General features: G+C 46.5%; 1 protein-coding gene across 1 annotated transcript in view; it reads left to right on the top strand.

Moving 5' to 3' along the window:
• The window catches only part of LOC117422825 (ephexin-1), a gene marked incomplete at its 5' end in the record, with an annotated part of 35485 nt that extends 22512 nt beyond the window's left edge, over positions 1-12973 (top strand). Inside the window, 5 exons of the mRNA XM_059021566.1 lie at positions 1097-1260; positions 2031-2189; positions 6176-6255; positions 8300-8404; positions 11898-12973. Coding sequence (XP_058877549.1) covers positions 1097-1260; positions 2031-2189; positions 6176-6255; positions 8300-8404; positions 11898-12097 — 708 coding nt within the window. The remainder of the gene's footprint in view (positions 1-1096; positions 1261-2030; positions 2190-6175; positions 6256-8299; positions 8405-11897) is intronic.
• Positions 12974-13631: the final 658 nt, after the last annotated feature.

Genomic DNA, 13631 nt, shown 5'->3' on the forward strand with positions numbered 1-13631 from the left:
TTGTGTGAAAGGAAGTGTTTGACAGCGCCTGGATACACAATCATTACACAACAGAAGCATAGTTTTATATATATTAAAAAAAAAAAAAAGTTCCCCCTTCATCAGGGCATTGGGCCCCCTTCGAGGCATTGGGCCCCGGGGAAATTTCCCCGTCCTCCCCGCCCTCTCGTTGGGCCTGCTAATACCTCATCTCTACAGGAACAGACCCCCCTGAGTGCTCTAATACCTCATCTCTACAGGGACAGACCCCACTGAGTGCTCTAATACCTCATCTCTACAGGGACAGACCCCCCCTGAGTGCTCTAATACCTCATCGCTACAGGGACAGACCCCCCTGAATGCTCTAATACCTCATCTCTACAGGGACAGACCCCACTGAGTGCTCTAATACCTCATCTCTACAGGGACAGACCCCCCCTGAGTGCTCTAATACCTCATCGCTACAGGGACAGACCCCCCTGAATGCTCTAATACCTCATCTCTACAGGGACAGACCCCCCTGAGTGCTCTAATACCTCATCTCTACAGGGACAGACCCCCCTGAGTGCTCTAATACCTCATCTCTACAGGGACAGACCCCCCTGAGTGCTCTAATACCTCATCTCTACAGGGACAGACCCCCCTGAGTGCTCTAATACCTCATCTCTACAGGGACAGACCCCCCCCTGAGTGCTCTAATACCTCATCTCTACAGGGACAGGCCCCCTGAGTGCTCTAATACCTCATCTCTACAGGGACAGACCCCCCTGAGTGCTCTAATACCTCATCTCTACAGGGACAGACCCCCCTGAGTGCTCTAATACCTCATCTCTACAGGGACAGACCCCCCTGAGTGCTCTAATACCTCATCTCTACAGGGACAGACTCCCCTGAGTGCTCTAATACCTCATCTCTACAGGGACAGACCCCCCTGAGTGCTCTAATACCTCATCTCTACAGGGACAGACCCCCCTGAGTGCTCTAATACCTCATCTCTACAGGAACAGATTCCCCTGAGTGCTCTTATACCTCGTTTCTACAGGTACAGAGCTGGCCTGAGTGCTGTGCTGTGCTTCAGGGTGTTTGACAGTCTGCCTCTCTGTTGTTTGTTTGATAGTCTGTGCCGGTGATCTCACACTCACGTTGGCTGCTGAAGAGAGGGGAGCTGCAGCTGATGTCTGGACCCAAGAGCACCCGGACCCTCCGCAGCAGAAAGCTCTTCCAGCCCCTCTACCTTTTCCTGTTCAACAACCTGCTGCTGGTCACGCGCAGGAGCTCCAGGTAGCGCAGGGGGCCAGCAGCTGTCAGCTCATGCAGATATGTCATGTACAGGTGTAGGGCCCTTTATTCTGCATCTTCATCTATGTGGAGCCTGCTACACAATTAACATTAAGATTCATGGCGTATCAATGAAGAACCCAGTTTAGAACAGATATGTTACTCAAAAAGTGGTTACAATATGCTGCTTGTGCCTCAGAACTGAACACTGCGAACTAGTCCAACGCCCAGCAACATAGGAGAAATGACACCATTTAAACACAAGCAATTAATTACACTGTAGATTACTGCCACTTCTTATAAACTAGACAGAGATAGGTATGTGTTTGTGTGTCCCCACACCTTTCTAGGATGTTCTCAACCACCCTGTGCTTCTTATTGCAGTTACTCAAACACTGGGTTTGCATTCTATTATTTATTGTGCTTTGAACTGAGTTCAGAAGCTGCTCTTCTGTTCTATTTGCCAGCCATTGACACATGTAACCTGGTTCTGTCAAAATGTCTTTGTTGAAGTATTATCCAGCACTATCTAGAGAACATATATCTATGAGAGGCAACTAGAACAGAAGAGAAACTCCTGAACACAGACTTCTTAAAATAATAAAACAAAACTCAGAATGATTAACATAAAATAATAATAACAATAACAATAATAATCATCCTCATCATTGAATAACAGCAATTAGTAGCACTCTGGGTCATTGCAAAGGTAAGGGACAGTAGTTTGTTGCTTCTCACTGCTGTGTGGGCATTTCTGTCTGCGTGGCATGCAGTTTAGAGAAGTTCTACGTGCTGGACTCGGCTCTGCGCTCCATGCTGAGGACTGAAGAGCAGCAGGACCAGGGCAAGGCTCTCTCCAACATCTTCTCCCTGTGCCTGCTGGAGAACCAGGAGGAGCGCACCGTCAACTACATGCTGAAGGCCTGCAGCCCGTGAGTGATGAGTACAGCAATCACTTGCACTAGAGATTCACAAGCATGCAACACAGGCGCATGCTTTTCAAAAACCTCTAGAAACGCATTCATATACAACACAGGCGCATTTCAAAAACCTTTCGAAACACATTCATATACAACACAGGTGCATTTCAAAAACCTTTCGAAACACATTCATATACAACACAGGTGCATTTCAAAAACCTCTAGAGATGCATTATCATAGGTTTTGATGATTATTAACGAGGAGTAACAGTTTATTAAATTTACAGTACCTTGCATAAGTATTCACCCCCCTTGGACTTTTCCACATTTTGCAGTGTTACAACCTGGAATTAAAATGGATTTAATTGGGATTTTTACCATTTGATTTACACAACATACTTAACACTTTGAAGGTGCAAAATATTTTTTATTGTGACACAAAAATTAATTAAACAAAAAAAAAGACATTTGTTGGTTGCATAAGTATTCACCCCCCTGAGTCAATACTTGGTAGAAGCACCTTTGGCAGCAATTACAGCTGTGAGTCTTTTTGGGTAAGTCTCTACCAGCTTTGCACATCTGGATCCTGCAATTTGTGCCCATTCTTCTTGGCAAAATTGCTCAAGCTCTGTCAAGTTGGATGGGGACCGTTGGTGAACAGCAATCTTCAAGTCTTGCCACAGATTCTCAATCGGATTGAGGTCTGGGCTTTGACTGGGCCATTCTAAAACATTCAGGTTCTTGTTTTTAAACCACTCCAGTGTAGCTTTGGCTGTGTGTTTAGGGCCATTGTCCTGCTGGAAGGTGAACCTCCGCCCCCGTCCCAGGTCTCTTGCAGACTGAAACAGGTTTTCCTCTAGAATTTCCCTGTATTTGGCTCCATCCATCTTGCCCTCAATCCTGACCAGTTTCCCAGTCCCTGCCGATGAAAAGCATCCCCATAACACAATGCTGCCACCACCATGCTTCACCGTGGGGATGGTGTTCTCAGGGTGATGAGCAGTGTTGGCTTTGCGCCACACATAGCGTTTTGCGCTAAGGCCAAAAAGTTCAATTTTGGTTTCATCAGACCAGAGAACCATTTTCCACTGTTTGCTGTGTCTCCCACATGCCTTTTGGCAAAATCCAAACGGGATTTGATACAGTTTTTTTTCAGCAATGGCTTTCTTCTCGCCACTCTTCCATAAAGCCCAGCTTTGTGGAGCGTCCGGGTTATAGTTGTCCCATGGACGGTTTCTCCCATCTCAGCTGTGGCTCTTTTCAGCTCCTTCAGAGTTACCATTGGCCTCTTGGTTGCTTCTCTGACTAATGCCCTCCTTACCTGGTCACTGAGTTTTGGTGGACGGCCTTCTCTAGGCAGAGTCACGGTTGTGCCATATTCTTTCCATTTTTTAATAATGGATTTAACGGTGCCCCAGGGGATGTTCAAAGTTTGGGATATTTTTTTCTAACCCAACCCTGATTGGTGTTCTCCAGAATTTTATCCCGGACTTCTTTTGATAGCTCCTTGGTCTTCATGATGCTGTTTGTTTAGATATGCTCTCTAACAAACTCTGGGGCCTTCCAGAAACAGGTGTATTTAATCTGAGATCATGTGACACTTTAATTGCACACAGGTGGACTCCATTCAACTAATTATGTGACTTCTGAAGGCAATTGGTTTCACCAGAGCTTATTTAGGGGTGTCACAGCAAAGGGGATGAATACTTATGCAATCAAGACTTTTCAGTTTTATTTGGCAATAATTTTGAAAAATATGTAGATTTTTTTCCTCACTTCGACATTATGGACTATTTTGTGTAGATCAGTTAAAAAAATCCTAATTAAATCCATTTTAATTCCAGGTTGTAACACTACAAAATGTGGAAAAGTCCAAGGGGGGGTGAATACTTATGCAAGGCACTGTATAAGAATAAAAAGATTATAATAAGTAAAAAAGGCTGATAAAATGTCCCTTTTAAAATACATATCCTAAATTCTACAAATGTGTCTTTAATCTTAATTTAAAAGCAGCGACAGATGGTGCCTCCCTTAAATCAGATCATTCCACAACTTTGATGCTCTAAAGCTGAGCGCTCTGCCACCTGCCTTCTTTCTCTTTCTCTGTAAAGTGGACCAAGAACGGAACCCTGCAGGACACCACATGTAACTTCAGATAAAAAAGAGGGTTCTTACTCAATTGTAGCAAATTGAAACCATTTGACAGATAGGATTCAAACTAATACAGGACACAACCTGACAATCCCACTAGATCCCCAAGATGATCAATCACAATAGGATGATCAATAGAGTCGAATGCTGCACTGTGATCTCAAAGTATAAGAACTGAGGGTGAGCCCATATCAGAAGAGAACAAAACATAATTTACCACTCTGAGAAGTGCAGTTTCACTACTATGACCAGGGCAGGAGCCTGACTCAGATTAATCATATATATTATGTACGGCCAGAAATGTATTAAGTTTTTTTTTTTTTTTTTTTTTTTTTTTTTTTTAATTTAGTCGTCGCCAATTATTTTTTCACCCCAATTTAGCATGCCCAATTATTATCTGTATCCCCGGCTCACCGCTCGCAACCCCCCCTGCCGACTCGGGAAACGGAGGCTGGAATACGAGTCCTCCGAAACGTGCTCCTGCCAAGCCGTCATTTTTCGCACTGCAGATCCACAGCAATGCCACCAGACCTATAGTGCCGGAGGACAACACAGATCTGGCGGCCTTGCTGCAGAGCCGCAGGCGCCCTATCGGCCACAGGGGTCGCTGATGCGCAGTGAGCCGTGGATTCCCCTGCCGACCTAAGCCCTCCCTACCCGGGCAGCGCTCAGCCAATTGTGCGCCGCCCCCTAGGAACTCCCGGTCACGGTCAGCTGTGACATAGTCTGGATTAAACCTGCGATCTCCAGGCTATAGGGCACATCCTGCACTCCGCGCGGAGCGCCTTTACTGGATGCGCCACTCGGGAGCCCAGAAATGTATTAAGTTGATTAGTGACTACTCTCTCTAAAACTTTGCATAAAAAGGGGAGATAAGAAATAGGCCTAGAATTGTTAAGAACTTTTGGATCCACAGTAATGGTCCAATCCATGGTTTTACTACAGCAACCTTAAAGGAGTCACGAACAATACCAGACGAAAGGGTACTATTGATACTACTTAAAACTGTGGTATGAATCCAAGAGAATACTTCTGTTAACAGTTTAGTAGGAATAGGGTCTAAAGCACATGTAGGCATCTTCATAACTGGATTAGTTCGAGCTAGCTGATTAATAAAGGAAAAAGATCCAAAGGTTTGTTTTGCTGTAGCAAGACCCAAGGTGGGAGTTTTGTCAATGTTATTAGATGGCATATCTAAACTGAATGTACTGCTTGATATCTATTTCTTCTATCAGTGATTTTCTTGTTAAAATGATTCATACAATCATCACAGCTTGCTGATGATAAAGTATTTAAAGCAGGCTCCCTCTGCGGATTTGTTCATTTAGCTGTAGTCTCAAATGAAACCCAGGATTATCCTTATTTGTTTTTAAGATTTGAATAGTAGGATACTCTCGCTGAAGACAGTGCAGCCTGTATTTTAAAAGATGATCTTTCCAGGTGAGATAATGCACCCGGTAATTTGGTATCTTTCCATCTACGTTCTAGTTTACAACACACTCCTTTAAGCATGTTTCATTAAACTAAGGGGAGGATCTTTTAAATGGTGCTACAGGATCCAGGATATTAGAGTGGGTTCTAATTATCAACATGAGATCAGTGATTAATAGATTCTGAACCAAGTCTAAAGTATTGCTATGGTTAGGGCCAGTGTAACATGTTGAGTAAACCCAAGTGACTCTAGCAGCATCCTAAAAGCTCTAGCAAGGGGATCTCCATCCACATCCCCATGATGGCTAGTGGAGTATCCTCTTTAGCCTCTAAAACACATTCAGATGCCTTCTTTGATTTTGCAGTGCAGCAGCACATTTAACACAATCATGAGGATGTTTTTTCCCCGTCTGTAGGAGTGACAAGAAGCGTTGGATTAGTGCTCTCACCCCCAACCCAAGAACCAAATTCCTCTCTGCAAAAACACATCAGTCTGGTAAGTGCTGTGCTGTACATCAGGGAGCACTGTCCCTAATGCAGTTACTGTGCTGTACACCAGGGGGCACAGCACATTTGTTTTCAAAGTTCAACTTATCTGTGTATTGAATGTATTGTGTGTGTCAGTCTCTCCTCAGTACAGTAGTTCTCAGTGTATTGTGTGTGTCAGTCTCTCCTCAGTACAGTAGTTCTCAGTGTATTGTGTGCGTCAGTCTCTCCTCAGTACAGTAGTTCTCAGTGTATTCAGTGTATTGTGTGTGTCAGTCTCTCCTTAACACAGTAGTTCTCAGTGTATTGTGTGTGTCAGTCTCTCCTCAGTACAGTAGTTCTCAGTGTATTCAGTGTATTGTGTGCGTCAGTCTCTCCTCAGTAGAGTAGTTCTCAGTGTATTCAGTGTATTGTGGTGTCAGTCTCTCCTCAGTACAGTAGTTCTCAGTGTATTCAGTGTATTGTGTGCGTCAGTCTCTCCTCAGTAGCGTAGTTCTCAGTGTATTCAGTGTATTGTGGTGTCAGTCTCTCCTCAGTACAGTAGTTCTCAGTGTATTCAGTGTATTGTTTGTCAGTCTCTCCTCAGTAGAGTAGTTCTCAGTGTATTCAGTGTATTGTGTGTGTCAGTGTGGCAAAGTGGGTGGTAAGGGGAACAGGTGTAGCGGTGATGCAATGCAGGAGTGACAGGCAGACAACGGTAATTTTGTGAATAAGTGTTTATTGTGCTGTTTCCAGGTCTGGCGACCGTCAAATAATAAATCCCCGGCAGTACACAACAATGTGTAAAGCACGGGGAGCGTGAATAATCCCACACAGTCCTGAACAGAAAAGCAAAGGCACGGTCACCAGTCCTGGGTGAATTCAACCGTGCAGGTGCTCTGTGCAGTGGTGCTCCGGATAGTGCTTTTGTGGCGACAGCTCCGGAGGTGTGCTTTAACTGTCTAGTAGTGCGAAAAAAGACAGACAATTACAGACAGACAGAAATAACACACAACACGTAACACTTAGTTCTCTTTTATATTTCTGAGAGCTCCTCTCTCAGTCCTTCTCTCCTCACGTTTAACCCAAACGAAGGAAAAGAACAGCGTTACCCTGGCCCCTATATGTAATCCCGCATGATATCTAGGTAAACGGTTGCAGCTGCCTTATTACTTGCAGCTGCCCCTCGTTTACCTGTCAAATCAATACGGTCTTACAACAGAGTCTCGCTTCCTTCCAGGCTGACCCACTTCCCGGTCCCGGAAACGAACTGTCAGGCCAGCCCTTCCAGATACTTCTCCTCCCGTTCTTTAGCGCCCTCACAGGTCGGGAGGAAGATTTATCACCAGAACTCATTGTATTTCTGTCACAGTCAGTCACAGTAGTTCTCAGTGTATTGTGTGTGTCAGTCTCTCCTCAGTACAGTAGTTCTCAGTGTATTCAGTGTATTATGTGCGTCAGTCTCTCCTCAGTAGAGTAGTTCTCAGTGTATTTAGTGTATTGTGTGCGTCAGTCTCTCCTCAGTACAGTAGTTCTCAGTGTATTCAGTGTATTGTGGTGTCAGTCTCTCCTCAGTAGAGTAGTTCTCAGTGTATTCAGTGTATTGTGTGCGTCAGTCTCTCCTCAGTAGAGTAGTTCTCAGTGTATTCAGTGTATTGTGTGCGTCAGTCTCTCCTCAGTAGAGTAGTTCTCAGTGTATTCAGTGTATTGTGTGCGTCAGTCTCTCCTCAGTAGAGTAGTTCTCAGTGTATTTAGTGTATTGTGTGCGTCAGTCTCTCCTCAGTACAGTAGTTCTCAGTGTATTCAGTGTATTGTGTGCGTCAGTCTCTCCTCAGTAGAGTAGTTCTCAGTGTATTTAGTGTATTGTGTGCGTCAGTCTCTCCTCAGTACAGTAGTTCTCAGTGTATTCAGTGTATTGTGTGTGTCAGTCTCTCCTCAGTACAGTAGTTCTCAGTATATTCAGTGTATTGTGTGTGTCAGACTCTCCACAGTACAGTAGTTCTCAGTGTATTGGGTGTGTCAGTCTCTCTTCATTAAAGTAGTTCTCCGTGTATTGAATGTATTGGGTGTGTCAGACTCTCCACAGGTGCAATGTGTTCACCTCTATGTGTCTCAAGAGCCTGATGAGCTGTCTCTGGACCTGGCTGATGTGCTCAATGTTGTGGAGCAGACCGAGGATGGTAGGTCCCACAGTGCTATTATAATACATTACACAGTACTATTACAATGCACAGTACTATTACAATGCACAGCACAGTACTATTACAATGCACAGTACTATTACAATGCACAGCACAGTACTATTACAATGCACAGCACAGTACTATTACAATGCACAGTACTATTACAATGCACAGCACAGTACTATTACAATGCACAGTACTATTACAATGCACAGCACAGTACTATTACAATGCACAGTACTATTACAATGCACAGCACAGTACTATTACAATGCACAGTACTATTACAATGCACAGCACAGTACTATTACAATGCACAGTACTATTACAATGCACAGTACTATTACAATGCACAGCACAGTACTATTACAATGCACAGTACTATTACAATGCACAGCACAGTACTATTACAATGCACAGTACTATTACAATGGACCACATAGTAATATTACAATGCACAGTACTATTACAATGCACCACACAGTAATATTACAATGCACAGCACAGTACTATTACAATGCACAGTACTATTACAATGCACCACACAGCACTGTTACAATGCACAGCACAGTACTATTACAATGCGTCACACAGTAATATTACAATGCACAGCACAGTACTATTACAATGCACAGTACTATTACAATGGACCACATAGTACTATTACAATGCACCACACCAGTGCTGCCCGCAGTAGGGGGGAAAACGAAGAATTTTACCCCGGGCCTGGGCACTGAATGTATTGTGCATTACAGCAGAGAGGAAAAATGACAATATACCCCACTGCTGTAAAGGGGCTGTGCAGCGGAGATACACAGGGTTTGTACTGCTGAGCTTAAGAAATGTAAAAGCAAATATCCATCAGTCATGTATGAATCAACTGGTTTATATGCCAACAGTTATTATTATTATTATTATTATTATTATTATTATTATTATTATTATTTCAAATACAATTACTTACCGTACATGAAATAAACCATAAGCCTACACAAATAACCACAGGATTCCCAAAATTTTGCTTGAATTTTGTCGTGATAGCTATAAAGTGTAGTTAAAGAAATATCCAGTAGTGCCCTGCCCTGCCATGCCCTGTTTGTGCAGTGGAGCAGGTTGAGTGTGTTTGGGTTCTGTGATACGGAGAGCTCTGCTCTGCCCCACCCCTCTGTGCTCTGCCCCTCTCTGCTCTGCTCTGCCCCTCTCTGCTCTGCCCCTCTATGCTCTGCTGCTCTGTGCTCTGCTCCTCTCTGCTCTGCTTGCTCTGCTCTGCCCCGCCCCTCTGTGCTCTGCACCTCTCTGCCCCTCTGTGCTCTGCACCGCCACTCTGTGCTCTGCCCCACTCTGCTCTGCTGTGGTCTGCTCTGCCCCTCTCTGCTCTGCTATGCCCCACCCCTCTCTGCTCGGCTCTGCCCCTCTCTGCTCTGCTGTGCCCTTCTCTGCTGTGCTCTGCTCTGCCCCGTTCTGCTCTGCTCTGCCCCTCTCTGCTCTGCTCTGCCCCGTTCTGCTCTGCTCTGCCCCTCTCGGCTTGCTCTGCTCTGCCCCGTTCTGCTCTGCTCTGCCCCGTTCTGCTCTGCTCTGCCCCGTTCTGCTCTGCTCTGCCCCGTTCTGCTCTGCTCTGCCCCTCTCGGCTTGCTCTGCTCTGCCCCGTTCTGCTCTGCTCTGCCCTGCCCCTCTCTGCTCTGCTGTGCTCTGCTCTGCCCATCTCTGCTCTGCTGTGCCCCTCTCTGCTTGCTCTGCTCTGCCCCTCTCTGCTGTGCTCTGCTCTGCCACTCTCTGCTCTGCTCTGCCCATCTCTGCTCTGCTGTGCCCCTCTCTGCTGTGTTCTGCTCTGCTCGGCCACTCTCTGCTCTGCTGTGCCCCTCTCTGCTGTGCTCTGCTCTGCCACTCTCTGCTCTGCTGTGCCCCTCTCTGCTGTGTTCTGCTCTGCTCGGCCACTCTCTGCTCTGCTGTGCCCCTCTCTGCTTGCTCTGCTCTGCTCTGCCACTCTCTGCTCTGCTCTGCCCCTCTCTGCTTGCTCTGCTCTGCTCGGCCACTCTCTGCTCTGCTGTGCCCCTCTCTGCTTGCTCTGCTCTGCTCTGCCACTCTCTGCTCTGCTGTGCCCCTCTCTGCTTGCTCTGCTACTCTCTGTTCTGCTCTGCTCTGCCCCTCTTTGCTCTGCTCTGCCCCTCTCTGCTCTGCTCCTCTCTGGTCTGCTCTGCTCTGCCCCTCTCGGCTTGCTCTGCTCTGCCCCGTTCTGCTCTGCTCTGCCCCGTTCTGCTCTGCTCTGCCCCGTTCTGCTCTGCTCTGCCCCGTTCTGCTCTGCTCTGCCCCTCTCGGCTTGCTCTGCTCTGCCCCGTTCTGCTCTGCTCTGCCCTGCCCCTCTCTGCTCTGCTGTGCTCTGCTCTGCCCATCTCTGCTCTGCTGTGCCCCTCTCTGCTTGCTCTGCTCTGCCCCTCTCTGCTGTGCTCTGCTCTGCCACTCTCTGCTCTGCTCTGCCCATCTCTGCTCTGCTGTGCCCCTCTCTGCTGTGCTCTGCTCTGCCACTCTCTGCTCTGCTGTGCCCCTCTCTGCTGTGTTCTGCTCTGCTCGGCCACTCTCTGCTCTGCTGTGCCCCTCTCTGCTTGCTCTGCTCTGCTCTGCCACTCTCTGCTCTGCTGTGCCCCTCTCTGCTTGCTCTGCTACTCTCTGTTCTGCTCTGCTCTGCCCCTCTTTGCTCTGCTCTGCCCCTCTCTGCTCTGCTCCTCTCTGTTCTGCTCTGCTCTGCCCCTCTCGGCTTGCTCTGCTCTGCCCCGTTCTGCTCTGCTCTGCCCCGTTCTGCTCTGCTCTGCCCCGTTCTGCTCTGCTCTGCCCCGTTCTGCTCTGCTCTGCCCCTCTCGGCTTGCTCTGCTCTGCCCCGTTCTGCTCTGCTCTGCCCTGCCCCTCTCTGCTCTGCTGTGCTCTGCTCTGCCCATCTCTGCTCTGCTGTGCCCCTCTCTGCTTGCTCTGCTCTGCCCCTCTCTGCTGTGCTCTGCTCTGCCACTCTCTGCTCTGCTCTGCCCATCTCTGCTCTGCTGTGCCCCTCTCTGCTGTGCTCTGCTCTGCCACTCTCTGCTCTGCTGTGCCCCTCTCTGCTGTGTTCTGCTCTGCTCGGCCACTCTCTGCTCTGCTGTGCCCCTCTCTGCTTGCTCTGCTCTGCTCTGCCACTCTCTGCTCTGCTCTGCCCCTCTCTGCTTGCTCTGCTCTGCTCGGCCACTCTCTGCTCTGCTGTGCCCCTCTCTGCTTGCTCTGCTCTGCTCTGCCACTCTCTGCTCTGCTGTGCCCCTCTCTGCTTGCTCTGCTCTGCCTCGTTCTGCTCTGCTCTGCTCTGCCCCGTTCTGCTCTGCCCCTCTCTGCTTGCTCTGCTACTCTCTGTTCTGCTCTGCTCTGCCCCTCTTTGCTCTGCTCTGCCCCTCTCTGCTCTGCTCCTCTCTGTTCTGCTCTGCTCTGCCCCTCTTTGCTCTGCTCTGATCCTCTCTGCTCTGCCCCTCTGCAGGCTGGATGCTCGGGGAGAGGCTGCATGATCGGGAGAAGGGCTGGTTCCCCTGCAAGGTGGTGGAGGAGATCCATAACCAGGAGCTGAGGGCTCAGAACCTGCGGGAGTGCCACCGCATCTACCGGGCCCAGGAGAGCCGGCCACGCAGCAACCACAGACTGGGGTCCAGAGCACGCCACAGCAGGGTAGCACCCAGCTGAACTCTCACACCGGGAGAGACAGAGACACAGACAGTATTTAACAGCGATAGAAATTCAGGTGAAACTATCCTGTTCACAGAGTGACCGCAGTAAGAAGCTGTGAACAAACAGAAGCACATGTAAACAACAGCATGCAAACAGCAGAAAACTACAAGACTCCAGCAACTGAACTGCAGCACCTCTTTCCTGCCCTCAGAGCTCCTCTGAGAACAGAGAGCATTTTGAATTCCAAGGAAGCCAGACCAGAATGTATTGGTGAAATGTAAAGTGTCTTCTGTCATTTAATTATTGATAAACTACAGAACCATTAGATTGAAACTTGCATCCCAATTGGCTAATCAGGGTCACATGTTCAATAGTCGAGCAGTCAAAAGTGCCCTTTGACTGCACAATAAACAAAATAGTGGACAGCCACAGCACCACAGATTTCTCTGATTAATAATTTCTAATAAATACGAGTTAAATAACAGATACTGACTGTAATTGTGTACTATAAACCTCAACTCCAGTCAATATGTAAATACTGTTGTGCAGCACTTGGTTTATTTTTATCAATCCGCTTTACAACATGAATTGGTGACAGTAGCCAGCCTTCCCTGGACTTGGAGAAACACACAGAGCAGCGAGATTAAGCTGGGAACTGCATGGGCTTTGCTTTCCAAGCGGTCTCCTGTGGGTTCGCAACCTTTGCGGGGTCTAAATTGATGTAAGAGCTTGTTTCTAAATGTTTGTCTTCCCAGACTGCATGAGACACAAACCATTTTATGTGTTCAATCAAGTGAACAAAATGACCACTTTCAATTTTGTAAGAAAAAGATGTATATTTTATGTGCAAAATGATATTTACATTATTTTAATAATCCTTACAAATTGTCACCTTTTTGCGTTGCATGTTCTTTGTTTTCTTCATATTTGTATCTGGACACACATTTTAAGTAACGTTATAAACATTTTGTTAAATTGAAATAGTTATACAAAGGGTTAGCAGTGTGTGCCGTTTAACTAGAACCTCAGTATTGATGTGATTGGGAAATAACAAGGGTTGTGGTTGTTTAAGAAGGAAGAAAGAGCCCCTTAAGAAAGAAATGTGCTAACCTGGAGTAACCTGGTCACCGCCAGCTATATTGTTCTTTGTAGTTCATACTGTCGCAGAAGCTAAACACCTTAACACAGATACATACAAATACTTCTTTAAAAAAGGTAAAGGAACAGTAAGTAAAATTGAATAATATTTCATTTGAAGCTACTGACTCTAAAAAATAACTAGTATTTTAGATAGCTATATGCCTCTTTGAAAAAAAAAAAGCACACAATAGTTTTTGTTATAACCTTGATTTTATTTTAGGTTTGTACAAAACAGTTAAGTGTATGTACCAAGGAGAAGAATAAGCCTGACTTCTATTATATGTAAACTTATGGAAACTATAATAAGATCCAAAATGGAAAATTACCTATATGGTAACAATATCCTGGGAGACAGCCAGCATGGTTTTAGGAAAGGGAGATCGTGTCTAACTAACCTACTTGACTTTTT

The sequence above is a fragment of the Acipenser ruthenus genome, unplaced genomic scaffold (assembly GCF_902713425.1).
Source record: "Acipenser ruthenus unplaced genomic scaffold, fAciRut3.2 maternal haplotype, whole genome shotgun sequence".
Classification (NCBI taxonomy): domain Eukaryota; kingdom Metazoa; phylum Chordata; class Actinopteri; order Acipenseriformes; family Acipenseridae; genus Acipenser; species Acipenser ruthenus.